The 16,406-nt window shown below is 47.8% G+C and overlaps 1 protein-coding gene across 1 annotated transcript in view; it reads right to left on the bottom strand.

Annotated features, from left to right (window-relative positions):
- Positions 1-16,406, bottom strand: part of SLC5A9 (solute carrier family 5 (sodium/sugar cotransporter), member 9) — a 92,749-nt gene that overhangs the window by 51,543 nt on the left and 24,800 nt on the right. Inside the window, exon 4 of the mRNA XM_015408590.1 lies at positions 4,018-4,122. Coding sequence (XP_015264076.1) covers positions 4,018-4,122 — 105 coding nt within the window. The remainder of the gene's footprint in view (positions 1-4,017; positions 4,123-16,406) is intronic.

Here is a 16,406-nt window from a genome sequence, read left to right as displayed (position 1 = left end):
TGATAACTCAATGCTCGCTAATCGCAACCAACTCATAGCAAGCCCAGGCTTACCTTGCTGCAGGGACGGGGCTTGCTGAGCTCCTTACTGCTGGAGCGCCATTCTGGTGCGCTCCGGCAGGAAATGACCCCTGATCCCAACTAATGATCTACATCATCAAACCACAGACAAATTAATAATGATAACTCAATGCTCGCTAATCGCAACCAACTCATAGCAAGCCCAGGACCGTGGGTTTTATAAGGCAAGAGAAAAACAGGTGGTTTGTCATTGCCATCTCCTCTGCATAACAACCCAGTCTTCCTTGGTGGGTTCCCATCAAGTACTAACTTTATCTGATCCTGTTTAGCTTGCAAGGTCTCACAAGATTGGGCTGCTGTAGACAAGTTAATGCTGGCAAATTCTGACTGTATAAATTTCATATACAACTTGCTATGGTTGTAAGCATAGACCAAGAGATTAGACAACAAGATACTCAGTAGTAGGGTTGCCAGACCTCCCCTCAGTGCCCCCCCAAAAGGGAGATCCATTCAATGTGCAGTGATGTAGCTATGCCACTGCCTTCATGACCTGGAAGTGAAGTCATCATGTCTGGGTTGTCGGGGTGACACTCTGGTATTTGGGCAAAAACTCTATAGTAGAAGCCAAATTCACCATAGAGTTTTTGCCAGTAGTGTACTAAGGGGGCAGTCCACCCTGGGAGCAACTTAAGGACGTGATGCTCTGTCTTCTTGGTGCTTGGGGGGGTCAACAGTGGGAGGGCTTCTAATATCCTGGCCCCACTGATGGCACTGGTATTTCTGGCCACTGTGTGACACAGAGTGTTGGACTGGATGGGCCTTTGGCCTGATCCAACATTGGCGTCTCTTATGTTCTTATGTTCTTTTGAAAGGGGCCCCTCAAAGTCAGCATCATCCTGCTGCTTCCAGCTTCCCTTTTATTTTTAAAATGCAGTTCTGTCAGCAGCCACTAGGGGTCCAGGGAAGTCTAAGCATAGCAAAAAGCTCTAGGATCAGCTAAGCTTCCCTTTTGTCCAAGACTCAAGAAAACTTCCTTAACAGATCATGCTTATAGCTGCCTTAGCAATTGCCAGCCTTCAGGTCATTTTATCCAGTAATTTCTCTCCCTTTTTTCCACTCGTTTCTCATTCATTTCTGTCTCCCTTCACCTAATTTTTCTGTGCCCCCCTCCCCTTATTTTCACTTCTTGGTCTCAAGACCTTCTCATTCCTATGGTGCTTGGTAACAGAATATATTTAAAGTAGCTCAAAACCCATGCTTCGCTACGCTATTTAACTACCATATATCCAGTTATAAGACTTATGGGGGAATTTTTTTGTGTGTGGTTTAGGATGGGGTTTTTTGGTTTTTTAAATTGGTCTTGTAATACAATAGCATAGTATCCGAGCTTCAGAAAGATGTTTGAATAATGCGAAGTGTGTTGATGGAGAAAACCAATGAAGTGAATTTTGAAGTATAACATTTGTTGAAGGAATTACAAAAGAGAAGATTGTAGTGCAAAAAATGCAGTGAGAAATATGTACCACTTTTTCTCTCTCTACTAAAGGACATTGTTATGTATTGGGATTGAATCACCCCTGATTGAATCACCCCAGAGACTAGCTGAGCTTGAAGCACAAGAACAATAGCCTGCCAGGATTCTGAAGGTAACCAATCTTGTAGTAATGTTATGTATATAGCCTATCACTGGGAGTGGGGTCTGTTTGAGTGTGGCAATTGCATGCTATTTAACAGAGCTGAGGCTCTGGAGTCTTTCTTGTTGCTGAAATCACAAATATAGTTGAGCTGATCACTAGACTTGAGCCTCCTCATCCATGGAACCCACTATTTAACAGACATCTTTGTAGACCACATTGGTGGTTGTGTCCTCAGGTGCTAGGATCAGCAGGCTGCAGGGTGAGCTCTTTCTGGAGTAGGCCACGTAGAACTGCCCATGTGAGAAGCAGTCCTCTGTTAAGTCAATTCCTACCACTTTCAGCATCTGCCCCGGGACTCGTTGATGGTCATGAGGGGGAACTGCAGCCTCCTGTACTTGAAGCAGTTATCTGATGGAATGTGTGGTATGAACATCAACTCTCCCTGAGCACTGCTGGTGAGCAATGTGGCCTCAATGATGTTCCTGTGGAGGGCCTTCACTCACAGTCTGGTGCCACTGCAGAGTTTGGGTGGGATTGCTTTGCTCCTATCGAGACTGTGCCGCTCTGCACCTTGGGGTGATCTTGCTGGTACTTGGCCACCACCGCACGGTGCACCGCAGGAGTACTATGCACATATTTCTTTGCCACATCCCTATGTTGCTTCCTCCTTTTAACATTGCTGTATCTGACACTATGTTTGCCAGGAGGTATAAGATGGAGTTGGACTGAGAGAGGGGTGATGTGTTGGACACTTCTTCAGGTTCATGAGGGAACCACATATCGAATGGCTCCTAGAAAGGTCCTGCACCATCTCCCTATGAACATTCACAAACTGTATTGCCATACCGACTTTTTTGATAAACCCCTATTCAGGAGTCTTGAATCACTTATGTTATTACACAGAAGACAGAACTTCCCTGAATACCAACTGTCTTCAACTGTCTGCACTCTGCAGTCTCCTGTAACTTGTTTTATTTATTTATTTATTGCATTTTTACCCCGCCCTTCCCGTGAACGCTGAGCTCCACAGCTAACCAATCAGGGGTGTGTGTGCAAGCAGGCAGCAGCCTGCCAGACACACGGCAAAATTTTATCCCTTTGAGAAAACACATTTTACCCCTTTTCACCCCCTTAGGGGGTCAAATGTCTAAAAATCCCTTCTTAGTGGGTGCTGACATCATGGAAGGAATGCACTCCCTGAATTCTGTGTTCCTAGGTCCAGGTGCTTGGGCTGGACATTGATTAGTCAGTCAAGACACCTGTTTTATTGTATATATATATAGAGGGAGATGTAGTTTCTAGTGCAGAGATTGTCTGGTTTGACTTTAGTCCTTTGGAAACAATGGAGGATGGAGGCACCTTATTTCTTTTGGGGGCAGTGTGTTTCTTAAGCTTGTGACCACTATTTTGTGATGCTTTGGCTAGTGCTAGTTAGTAAAAGTTAGTACGTAGGCAGAATTCTAGCTCTCAGAAATGCCTTGCAAATGTTTGGGATGGTCATCCCTTGGGCTTCAAAATGGAGAGCAGAAGCCCTCCCAAGTGCCTGCTCAGAACATGAGTGGTGTGATGGAATTTTTTTCCATCAAGTCACAGCTGACTTATGACAATCCTGTAGGATTTTCAAGGCAAGAGACTTTCTGCTGCTTCAGACCAACATGGCTACCCATCTGAATCTATTTTATGGCCATTATTATTATTCATTTTATTTCATGATTATTAATGAAAATAATTTTGTCATATAGAGGAGGCGCCCTGACCTGGATAGGCCCAGCCTAGCTTCATCTTGTCAGATCTCAGAAGCTAAGCAGGGATAATGTGGAGGCAGGCAATGGCAAACCACCTCCAAACGTCTCTTGCCTTGAAAACCCTACAGGATCTCCATAAGTCAGCTGTGATTTGATGGGGGGGGAATAGAGGGTGTGTGTGTTAAAAATAGTATGCTCCAGGTGCCAAATAGGCTAAGTATGCCACTGTTCTTTGCCCAAATACCAGGGCATTGCCCCGAAATCCCAAAAGTGATGACATCAATTCTGGGTCATGTCGTCAGTGTGTGTATTTCCTACACACATAGCAGCCATTTTCTCTGACACTGTCCCCTCAACAAGCATTTTGCTTCCTGCCTTTAATTATTTTTTAAAAATCAGCAGTTCAATATGTCTGCAGTTCAATATTGTTATAGTGATACAATACTAACAAGCCATATGGCAGGTTTTTAGAATTCCCATTTTTCATTTAAAGAGAAAAAAGGAAGTATCTAGCACCTTCCATGGTGTAGATACAAGAGGAAAGGCATATTGCCACAACCAAAAGGGTTAGTAACTTTGTTTAAGAGTAAGCTGAATCTGTCAAGCAAATCTTACATTCCACTCAAAGCCTCCAACTGCAAGACCTCCTGCAGCTCCTGTGCCTGCTAGGCCAATAAATAAACCACTTCCCACATTGCTGGACATCAGAGATGCTCCAATCTGAAACACAAAAACACACATGCTGTAGTGAGGGCCAAGTTGTTCTATGGCAAACTTAGAAAAACCACATGTCTTAGATTTCTTTGCATAAGAGAAATGCTATAGTCTATAAAACCATTCTAAAATTTTAGGACATAGATGTACCCATTTTGCTACTTCGTAAGAAATGCTGGTGATACTTGGAATATTCCAAGTCTGCAAACTTTTTATTTGCTGGACCTGATTTGGATGGTCTAAATATCCACTTTAGTCATATGTTCATAGCTTGTTGTTAGAACCTTATTGTGCTTATTTTTGTTTATTTCTCTTTGGAACGCTTCTGAAAATCTCATCAAAATTTCTTTCCAGTTTTGGGAATTTTGAATTGTTTGGTTTTTTCCCAATTTGGAATCTGTATGTTAAGAATTCTCCATTGCGAGGCAGGGTTTCAGCGCAATGGGAACAGTCGCACCAGGAAGCTCTACCGAGGGTCGATCGGATCTCCGACTTTTTAAGAGGGGTTTGGGGGCTCCCAAACTCCGAGTTCCCCGTAGAGAAACTCATTGCAAGGGCCTTGATTTGGATCCCCTGCAAGCGAATGTGTCCCGACGCAGAAGCCGGCTGAGAGCACCCATGCTAAATATGGCTGTGCATAGCCGTAACTGCCCTGGCGGAGGGGGGAAGAAGCTGGGCCCTCATCCATAACACCGATGAAGTATAGCACTGTGAGTTCAGTTTAAAGCAACAATATCAGAACATCTACGAGTCATCGTGAAAGCCCCTTTAAAGTTTAAAAAGACAATGGAATAGAGGGTGAAGAACTTCTCTCTTGCCCTCCCCTTCCCTTTACCTTGGCTAGGAAAAGGACTTCAAGCATTTCTCTAAACAGCCTCCTGGGCGGAAAAAAAGCAAGAAGGACTTTGCCTAAGAAGGTGAACTAAAAACTTACTTTACTTCTCTTTTCTAAAGCAACTTCTCTAATAGCCTCTTGGGCAAAGAAAATAAAGAGAAAGATTTTGTCTAAGACTGTATTTTGTGGAATATAAAATTGGAGAAAAACTAGTTGAATTTGACTCTGAATCTTAGTGAACAGTAACAGAATCCCCCCCCCTCCTTGTCTGGAAATAAAAAGAAAGCAGTTAGAACAACATGAAAATCTTCTAAAGCATTAAACCTTTTTCTTAAGGGGAAAAAGAAAATTGAACCATACTCTGATTTTTTTACTTATTACATTCCCATAACAATTTTATGTTTTCCTTTACTGAAACTACAAATCTCCATTTTGTTCTGACCACAATGTCTTGAAATGTAAATAATAGATAACATTCCCAACTTATGTTGATACTCTCTTTGTGTTTAATTTGACTAGAACAATTGTTGATATATGCTTATTAGACCTGGTGTCATTGTTAAACTTTGTTGGAAAATATTTCTAGGGATTCTTTGGTTTTAACATGCTGTTGAAAAAAATGCCGCCCAAGCAAGGCGGTGCTGCCTCCCATCGGGTGTAGTGCCATAATAATAATAATAATAATAATAATAATATTAATAATATACTTTATTGTCATTGTACATAGTACAACGAAATTAAGATGCAATCATTCGGTGATCTACAACCATACTCATATACACTCACACAACCATTCACAACCATCCCATAACTCCCTTAAGGTTCACATTGCAACTTAAACCACCAATGTCACCCAAATTCCAATTCATACAGCATTTAAAGCAATAATAACTCTCAAATAAAAACTGTTTTTTAATCTATTTGTCCTTGTTTTGTCTGGGGCCTGAAGGCCGAGCAAGGGCCGAAGGACACTGGAGCACCCGGCCCATCTGGTGGCTTGAAGCACAGTGAGGGCAAAAGGCTGGTCACCACCTCTGTGGGCAAGATTTGCATAGTTTAATTCAAAACACAGTCATGGTAGCTGTAAGAAGGGCAGTCAAAGAAAATTTTTACCCTACACAAGAGGAAACAGAAATGCGGATGCAACCAACTAAGAAGGAAACAGTTCAGATAGCCTGAAAAGAGGAGGAAAAAAGACATGACTGTGTAGATGATATAGAAGAAACCTACAATCAAGATGACATGATCCATAGAATGGAGTTTGTACCTGTAAAGAGAAACAAAACTTCCACAAATGTGCATCAGAGACTTTATAAAAGAACCATCAGTGATGAAATTGCCAAAATAAGGAATCACATGTCACCTCAGAGAGACAAAAGAAACCAACACTTGGATACACAAACTATTCTAAAGACTGAGTACAGATCTTTATATTCAGAAGATTTCTACACTTATAAGGGAAAAAGATACAGAATTAAGACTTTAAAATTTAAGAGGAGAAATCAAAAAAATCAAGAAGAGGAAAGCCACAAAAGGGATGGGAAATTTCTGAGGGAATTTCTGAGACTGATAATAGAGTAAGACCATTACATTACTATCCAGAAGAAAATAAAGCATTATGCCTTTTTATATATCCAAAGAAAGAATTTAACAATATGTTTAGACAAAATCTATATTAGTAGGAAAAAAAACCCTGTATACCTATATATTTGCAAATATTATATGATAACAGTAGGTGGGGAAATGATAGAGATTTAGTTAATGTATGAGATAAATAGAGGAAAAGAAAGATTGAAATGTTGTACCCCAATTTTATGTTTGTTTGTTAAGAAAATAAAAATTAAAAAAAAATTCTCCATTGCATCATGTTTTATGACCAAATTTTGTGCAGAGCTCTGGACATGTTTGGTTTGCCACATAATTCATTTCCTTCAATTCATGTTCCCCCCCTCCCTTCTACATGATTGATGCACATGGCAGATCCCAAAATGCAGTTGCCATTAGCCTACACAGCTGCACAGGGCTCCATCTTGTCTCCCACCAATCTTGTCTACACATGCTGGCAGAAAATGGCAATAGAAGGGGACAGATGAGTGTTGCTGGGAAGGGAGTTCCCAAGTTTTGGTGCCATAAATAAGAAGGCTCTTTCCTAGTTTGCTGCCTGCTTGATCTCAGAACATGAGGGAACCTGAAGCAGGATAACAGAAGATGACCACAGTAGTTGGGTAGGCTCATAAGAGACTATGTGTTTTCAAGGATGTAGCTCCCAAACCATGTGGGGCTTTTTTGTATCTGGAAACAGATTGGGAGCCAGTATAGATAGGCAAAGACTGGAGTGGTATGGACCCTACGACCCACAACAGTCAACATCCTGGCTGCAGTATTTTGAACCTAATGAAGTTTCTGAACACTTTTCAAGGGCAGCCCCATGTAAAGTGCATTACAGTAATCTAATCTCCCTATATTATAAAAGCCATTTGGTGGTGACACTCTCTAGAAGATTCCACATGCTCCCGAACTGGTTGGCACCCTGGTGTGTCACTCACAGGGCGTCTCTCTCCATTGGCTGCATTGCTGCCTCCATGGGCATTGTCTTGCCCACAGAGGCGGTGACCAGCCTTTTGCCCTCACTGTGCTTCAAGCTGCCGGACGGGACGGGTGCTCCAGTGGCCTGGGGCCATTGCTTGGTCTGCAGGCCCCAGACGGGGGGATGGCAGCACCATGCCCGATGGGAGGCAGCACCGCCTTGCTTGGGCGGCAGCCTCTACAACTCCCTTGCTCGCTGTCGCTCCACCACAAAATACAGCACTTGGTCGGAGCTGGCAAGCCATGGCAGCCAGGGGCCACCGCTGGCCTTGCACCCTTGCTCGCACTCTGGGCCCCCAGATGAGCTGCCCAAAGAGGAGGGCCAGGCCCACATTCACTGGCTCCACCCAGCCACCTGGAAAGGCACCGGAGGTGGCCGAGCGGGGAGGCGCCAGTGGCCCGTTCCTTTGCGCCTTCCCCCTGGGGTCTGGGGAAGAGGGGAGACAGCAGCATAATTCCGGGCCTGAGGGATGGCAGCCATCTCCATGCAGGCCACGCGTGCCATGGAAGAGGGCAACACTGACATGTTGTGTGTCCCCAGGACCCAGTGCTGCGTCACCAACCTCCGCGCCTCTTCCACAAGGCTTGTCGAGACTATCTTGCCCACTGCGCCAGTGCCCCACACAGCCCGGTGCCAAGTTGTTGCCAGAGGCAGTGCCTTTACGCTTGGGTAGCCCCATAACAAGGGCACCCCACTTCTAACCTGACCCAGAGACCCACAAAACTCAGGTCAAGGAAGGCACTCCTGGTTCTGAAAAACAGAGCTAGCCACAGCTCTGAAAAAGAGGTCTCGATTTTCAGATGACAGGCAACCTCCGAGCAAGCCTGCAGTCTTCCCCCTCCACTCAGCAGAGATGATGTTTATGGAATGACAACGGGTTCCATCAGGTAAAGTATCTATCTTTTCAGAGGCCACCTGGCAGATAACTCTGTCTCCAGTAATTCTTTGTCTGAATACTTATCTTTTCTGCTCTGTCCCTCAAGATACCGAGATAAACCAAGCAAGCATTCAAATTATTAACGATCCTTCTGGATGCTAATCAGGGACTCAGCCCACCTTTTGTCTATACTTGGGAGCCTTTTCAAAATACCCTGGCCAGGACCATTAGTGGTCAGATAATCCATGTAACTAGCCACGTAGCACCTGGCTTCTATTGTCAAATCCAGACCCTGCTTCTCTGGAAGCTCATTGGTCACATCTAGGCCTTGCCCATCCTGATGTCACACACCCCTGGGACTCATCATTGGTCCAGTAAATCTATTGTTCTTACCTGAGACCAGCCCCCAGGACCGCCCATTGGTCTGCATTGTCTTCCAATGGGTATATCCCAGTATACACATGGTCTCAGACCATGTGTTTTCTGCCATGATGCCACCTGGCAGGCCTCCCCTGGAACCCTCTGGGTTTTGGGTCACAACTCTTCTTCATGGACCTCTGCACATCTGGACAGGTAGTATCACCCCATATCCCCTCCATTAGCCATCAATCACCTCTGCTTCCTTAGGTCTGTATTGTGTGTGTGAATGTTTAATTATTGTTTGTGCACTTGAGAATATTTAGTAAAGAAATCCTTATTTTAGCCACCCAGTCTCTTTGTCTATTCCTGGGTTCTTGGGAATTCTAACTCTGGTATACACAGGTCTGATCCTATAGTTATGCCAATTGCATATTAATATAATTCCCCAATCTTTTATTAAATAATAGAGCAATTTAGCTAACAAAGGCACCACAGGCGGTTGGCCAGGGAGCCTGTCCCACCCTGTTCCATCGCCCCTCTGGTAAGCAGCGTGTGTGTGGGGGGGATTGGATGAGACCCGGCAACTTAGCCCACCAGGGCCTCAACCATGCCGGGTGGATGGACAAGCCTGGACCGCTTTGCCGGGCTGTGGGGGGTCGGGGAAGGAGATGGGGGCTCACAGCCGGCCGGCCAAGCTAATGCCCATTGGGGGGACAGGGACGAGCCTGGGAAGCTTGGCCCAGCAGGGCCTTGATTGGATGGGTGTGGGGACGAGGCCAGGTGCCTTAGCCCACTGGGGTCTCTACCGTATGGGGGGGGACGAGCCTGGGCGGCTTCACTGGGGCGGTGGGGCAGGGAAGGAGATGAGGGCCCACAGCTGGCCTCCCAAATTACTGCCCATTGGGGGGGGAAAGGGACGAGCCTGGGAGGCTTGGCCGCGGGTGAGGAGGATGGCCGAGTCCAGGCAGCTTGGCCCGCTGGGGCCTTGACTTTGTTTGTGGGGGGGAGGGATGAGCCCAGGCTGCTTCGCCGGGGTGGAGTGGGGTGGGGTCGTGGAAGGAGATGGGGGCCCACGGCCAGATGGCTAGGCTGGCGACCGTTGTCTTCACTCCTACAGTGGGCGTTATTGCTAGTATAGATATATTCAGGGCATGCACCACAGTAGCCAGAACCTTCCTGCCCAGGAAAGAACACAGCTGGCTAAGTAGTCAAAGCTGGTAAAATGTACTTCTGGCCACAGCTGGCACCTGCTTATTGAGCAGTAGGCCTGGACCCAAGAACACCCCCCGTCTATGAACCTATTCCTTCAAGAGGAGTGCAACCCTAAACAGAATAGGTTACTCTTTAAATCCCCAGTCAGGCCTTCTGCTCATTAGTAACACTTCATTTTTGTCAGGTTTGTTAAGGTTGTGTCAGCAAGCTGCCATTCTGTTTTCTGTGACCTCTGTGTACATATCCTTTCCCTCTTGCACCCGGCTTATTTTCTATCATCCTGCTCCTGCGTTGGAATGCACAAGATAACTGCTGGAGGTTGTGTGGGGGAGAAGATGCTGTAATGCTTGCCTATTGCTTTTCTCATGAGTACTGCACCTGTGTTTTGTCTGATGTTCTGCCTGGTTCCCATGGACTGGGCGCGCAACCGTTTCATTAGCCCGCCAGCGGGAATGCTATTCATTGGATCTGTATCTGTTTGAATTTCCTTTATTATGCTTGACCTAACTGTGCATCCCCAGTTCTAACAAAGAACGTGTTTGAGTATGTCTTCAACGCTTTGAAATAAATTTTGCTTTTCTTGAAAACGTGGATTTATTCTCGATGCTTGGGGATCCAACATATTGTTAGAACTCTCTTTCTCCTATCGTTCCGAATCTGGCAAGATCATGAGCGGAACTGAGGGAAACCTACTTAACACGGAGGGGGACTCAGGATCGGTCCCACATACCTCCGTTCCTTTGGTGTTCACGACTGCAGCCTCGGCGGAGGGTGCCGTGGGGGGAACGATTCCCCGCCTGCCTGCACATCTGTCTTGGCCGCCTCCGACCCCTTCGCACTGGGGTCCGCGGAAGACTCAACAGCAGGATGACTGGACTATGTACAACACTCAGGGCACCCGAGAGGTGTACTCCCGTCGGGGGAGCGGATTACGTGAGAGTCTGTTTGACAAGGGATTGTTCCCGGAGCCGGGGACTACCTCGGAGAAGGGGAGTTCCAAGCAAGACCTCGAGGAGTGGATGTTCGAGCCATCGGGGCCGCGAGGCCACGCAGAGGATGAGGAGGGCACCGGAGCCTTCCAAACGGAAGAGGACTATGACCCACCCCCGGACTATCGACCTCGGGACCCCATCCCGGAGGAAACCACCGGGGAACGACTGGCAGAACTGGAATACTCGGTGAGGGACTTGTTGAGGACATTCCAGGATGTAATGGAAGCTCTGCCGGGAATGATGGACGTTAGAATGGCTAATTTCCTTGACGCACACGCCGCGCAGCAACAAGTTGTCCCTGCACCGGGAGTTCCCGCACCGCAGGTGCCTGCTCAGCCGCCGACGGGACCTCCGCTGCAAGTACCGGGAGTTCCCGCGCCGCAGGTGCCTGTCCAGCCGCCGGCGGGACCGCCTCAGCAAGGGCCTGTGCAACAGCCGATGCCGGGGGGTCCGCCGGTGCCGGGTCTGCCGCCACCGATGAGGCCAATGCCAGCGGGGCCACCGGTTGGTCCGGGTCTCCCTCTCAGGGGAGTTCCGGGTCAGCTGGGACCGTTGGTACGGCCTCCATGGCCCAGACCCAAAGATCTACTGGAGGCTACCTTTGACGGCAACCCAGATGAACTCGCTTTCTTCACGGTGAGAGTGCATAAATTCGTAGAAGAGAGCCGACACCTGTTCCGAAATGAAGCTGGTCTTATTGATGTCATCTCGGCAAGACTAAAAGGAGACGCCGCCACATGGTATGTTGGACTGCACAATGACCGCGGTCCGGAACTTTTGAATTTGCGAGCATTCATGTGGGCGCTGCGGGCGAGGTTTGAAGATGTCAACGCGAGCCAAAGAGCTAAAGCGTTTCTCCGCACCTACCGCCAGAATAAGAAGTCGGTTCGCGAGTACACACTGGAATTCCACAAGCAGGCAGCAAAGCTCCGAGACTACCCTGATCATATATTGGCTGAGATGTATCGATTGGGACTCAACGCAGACATCCGAGAAACGGTTCTGAAGACTGTCAATCCTGTCTCCCTGATGGCCTGGACCCAGGAAGCTGAAAATGCAGAGGATCGGCTCACCACCATCAAACTCGACTTGGCTGCTACGACCAACAGACCCGCCGCTGCCAGTGCCTCCAGACCCAAGACTCAACGCCTGTCGGAATCGGCACGAGAACTACGTATGAAGATGGGGCTCTGTCTCAAGTGCGGGGAGAAGGGGCATTTCGCTGTGGATTGTGGCAGCCGTCAGGTAAAAGACAAGCCGCCTACTCCAAGCCCGAAGACACCGCTGACGGGGAAGAAGGGGATGGCTAAACCGCGTTTCTCCAAAGCTCTGCAGGCGGCCCAAGGCCTGGAGGGAATCGAACCGTCTGCTGCCGAGTCAGAAGAGGAGGTGGTGGCTGAAACGGCGGAAAACGACAACGGCCTGTTGTGAGAGGCGCAAAACGACACGGCCATTCTAGCTCTGCGCCCAAGGTGGTGAGAGAAACCCCTTCCCTGTTTTTCGTGACTGTCTCGTTAATGAATCCGCTCCTGGGGACCCACGTTAGGGTGAGAGCGTTGATTGATTCTGGGTGTGGGAGGGATCTCATCAGCCCTAGAGTGTTATTGGCACTGGAAGCGGGGATAGTCCCCTTGAAGTCTCCCATCATTTTTACCCAAATGGATGGGGCACCCATGGAACCTTGTACACACGAGACTATGGCTTTGCGGTTGGGGGCTGGCGATCATTGGGAATCCAGATCCTTCATTGTTACCCCTAAATCGCAGTTTGACTTAGTACTGGGGAGTCCCTGGTTGTTTACCCATGACCCTTACATCTTGTGGGAAGAAGGGGTTGTCAAATTTGTGTCGGCTAAATGTGTAGATCACTGCTGGTTGGACTCGTGGGGGGACCAGCCGACCGCACAGTTCCCCTGCGGCGCTTTGCAGCCGGAAGAGTTAGCTTCTTTGCCTCGAGAGTATAGAGACTTGGCGAAAGTGTTTGGCGAAGATGAAGCTAACGAATTGCCCCCCCATCGCTCTACTGACTGTGCTATTGAACTTTTGCCTGACTGTAAATTACCTAAAGGTAAAATCTATGCGATGGGGCCGGCTGAGAAAGTTGAACTGCGGAACTTTATTGATAAAAACCTAGCCCGAGGTTTCATTCGCCCGGCTTCCTCCCCTTTCGCCGCGCCTGTACTTTTCCGAAAGAAGAAAGACGGGGGGCTTAGATTGTGCACTGATTATAGGGGTCTGAACGCTGTTTCTTTGTCCAATGCCTACCCCCTCCCGCTAATCAAGGACTTGGTAGCTGAGGCCACCAAGGGCAAAATCTTCTCGAAACTTGACCTCCGAGATGCATATTTCCGTGTGCGCATTCGGGAGGGGGATGAAAGTAAGACTGCATTTAATACCCCTTTGGGGCAGTTTGAGTACCTCGTTATGCCCTTCGGGCTTCAAGGGGCTCCGGGGGTCTTCATGAACCTAATCAATGAGGTCCTACATGAGTTCTTGTTCAAAGGAGTGGTCCTTTACCTTGATGACGTGTTGCTGTACTCTCAGGACCTCCCGTCGCATATTAAATTGGTGCGCCAGGTCCTTAAGCGACTTTATGAACACCACCTGTTTGCAAAGCTGTCAAAATGTGAATTCCACAAGACATGCATTGACTTTTTGGGTTATCGCATCTCTGGGGGGAAGGTGGAAATGGACCCTGCTAAAATACAGGCTGTACTTGACTGGGAACCCCCCAGGACCCGCAAACAATTGCAAATGTTCCTCGGATTCGCCAATTTTTATAGAAATTTCATCCAGAATTTCGCTCAAATTGCCCTTCCTCTGACTGATTTGCTAAAGACCAAGGGGAAGGGGTTTGATGCTACGAAACCAGGCGCCCCGCTTAAATGGTCCCCTGCTTGCGCAGAGGCTTTTGAGAAACTTAAACTGATGTTCACATCTGAGCCAGTGCTAGCGCGCCCTGATGAAACTAAAAAATTCATTGTCCAAACTGATGCCTCGGATGTGGCAATGGGGGCCGCTATTTTGCAAGAAGGGGAAGATGGTCGTTTACACCCCCTCGCATTTGTGTCTAAAAAGTTTTCTGACGCTGAACGAAACTGGGGGATTTGGGAGAAGGAGGCATCAGCGATCCGGCTGGCTCTCTCCACTTGGAGGCAGTGGTTGGAGGGGGCGCAACTGCCATTTGAAGTCTGGACTGACCATAAAAATCTGGAAATGCTGAAATCCCCCCGTTCTCTCAACGCTAAACAACTTCGTTGGGCGGACTTCTTTGCTAAGTTTCGATTCACTCTTCGTCATTTCCCTGGGACGGCTAATTCCCTGGCTGACGCGCTCTCACGCCTCCCACAACATGACAGTCAGCGTGAAATCATCATGGACTCTGTTTTTTCCCCCTCCCACCTGGGGGGGGCTGTGGTCACCCGTGCGCAAGCGCGCTCGATTCCGCGCTCTGATGAAACTTCGCCTTCCCTTTTCCCTGGGGGGGGGGGGGCTGGGTCCAGAAATATATGTCTGCTTTTACTGCTGATGATGATGCCTCCCTGAAAGCGTTGCCAGATTGTGTCCGTAGCCCTGAAGGTCTGATTTATTCTGGAGACAAACTGTATGTGCCTATTTCGATGAGGAGGGAGGTGATGGATTCTGCTCATGGTTCGAAACTGGCAGGGCATTGGAGTTTTGTTAAATCTCTGCAACTCATCCGCAGACAGTTCTGGTGGCCACAGATGCGCAAAGACCTCTTGACTTTTGTTCGGTCCTGCCAAACCTGTGCCTTGACTAAACCCAGAGTGGGCAAGCCTCCTGGTCTTCTGCAGCCACTCCCTACCCCATCGAGACCGTGGGAAGTGGTGTCCATGGACTTTATTACTGACCTCCCTGCGAGCAAAGGGAACACTGTTATTTGGGTGGTTGTTGATTTATTTTCTAAGCAAGCTCATTTTGTGCCTTTTCCTTCCTTGCCTACAGCTCAGAGGTTGGCGAAATCGTTTATGTCTCACGTGGTGAAAATTCATCAATTACCTGCTAAATTAATTTCTGACAGGGGGACCCAATTTGTTTCTAAGTTTTGGAGGGAACTTCTTTCCATTTTAGGGGTGGAACAAGGGCTCAGCAGCGCGTATCATCCTGAGACTGACGGACAAACAGAACGAGTTAATCAGACCCTGGAGCAATATCTTCGTTGTTTTACTAATTATCAACAAAATGATTGGTGTGAATTGTTGCCTCTTGCTGAATATTGTTATAACAATACTGTCCATAGCTCCACGGGCATGTCTCCTTATAAAGCTGTTTCTGGTTACGACAGCCCCCCCTCCCTTTCCTGGAGGGGATGGGCCAACGTCCTGTGGGGGACGCTGATAAATGGTGTATGTCCTTGCAAAATGCATGGCCTCTGCTATGCCAAACGCTTGACGCAGCCAAGGCTGCTTACAAGACCCAGGCAGACAAGGGTAGGGTGGTGGGGTTTGATCTGAAACCTGGGGATCTTGTGTATGTCTCGACCAAGAACATTAAGATGCTGCGACCTAGCAGGAAATTGGGGTGGAAGTTCATTGGTCCATTCAAAGTGCGTAAAGTCATAAATGATGTGGCGGTTGATGTTGTTTTGCCTAAGAATTTACGTGCTCTGCATTCTGTTTTTCACATGAGCCTGTTGAAGAAGGATCCTGGCCCGTCTCCCTGGAGACCAGCAGTTACTCCTCCTCCACCTGTCATTTTGGAAGGGGATGAACATTTTGAGATCGCTGATATCCTTGATTGTAAATTGAAACGTGGTAAACTCTGGTACCTTATCGAATGGGTTGATTTCGGTCCCCAGCACCGCGAATGGGTGGAAGAAGGGGATATTCGGGCCCCTTACCTGATCCGTAGTATCAACAAGAGGTTCCCGGACAAACCGGGAGGTCTCCCGCCCAGCCCGGGAGATCTCCCGCCCGACCCGGGAGGTGTATTGTAAGTGTATTTTAAGGGGGGCAGTATGTCAGCAAGCTGCCATTCTGTTTTCTGTGACCTCTGTGTACATATCCTTTCCCTCTTGCACCCGGCTTATTTTCTATCATCCTGCTCCTGCGTTGGAATGCACAAGATAACTGCTGGAGGTTGTGTGGGGGAGAAGATGCTGTAATGCTTGCCTATTGCTTTTCTCATGAGTACTGCACCTGTGTTTTGTCTGATGTTCTGCCTGGTTCCCATGGACTGGGCGCGCAACCGTTTCATTAGCCCGCCAGCGGGAATGCTATTCATTGGATCTGTATCTGTTTGAATTTCCTTTATTATGCTTGACCTAACTGTGCATCCCCAGTTCTAACAAAGAACGTGTTTGAGTATGTCTTCAACGCTTTGAAATAAATTTTGCTTTTCTTGAAAACGTGGATTTATTCTCGATGCTTGGGGATCCAACAGGTTGCCAGGTCCCTCAAAGTCCCCA

Source organism: Gekko japonicus, unplaced genomic scaffold, assembly GCF_001447785.1.
Source record: "Gekko japonicus isolate JY-2015 unplaced genomic scaffold, Gekko_japonicus_V1.1 scaffold1494, whole genome shotgun sequence".
Lineage (NCBI taxonomy): Eukaryota > Metazoa > Chordata > Lepidosauria > Squamata > Gekkonidae > Gekko > Gekko japonicus.
The sequence above is the reverse complement of the archived record's forward strand: the minus strand, read 5'-3'. Positions and strand labels throughout refer to the sequence as shown.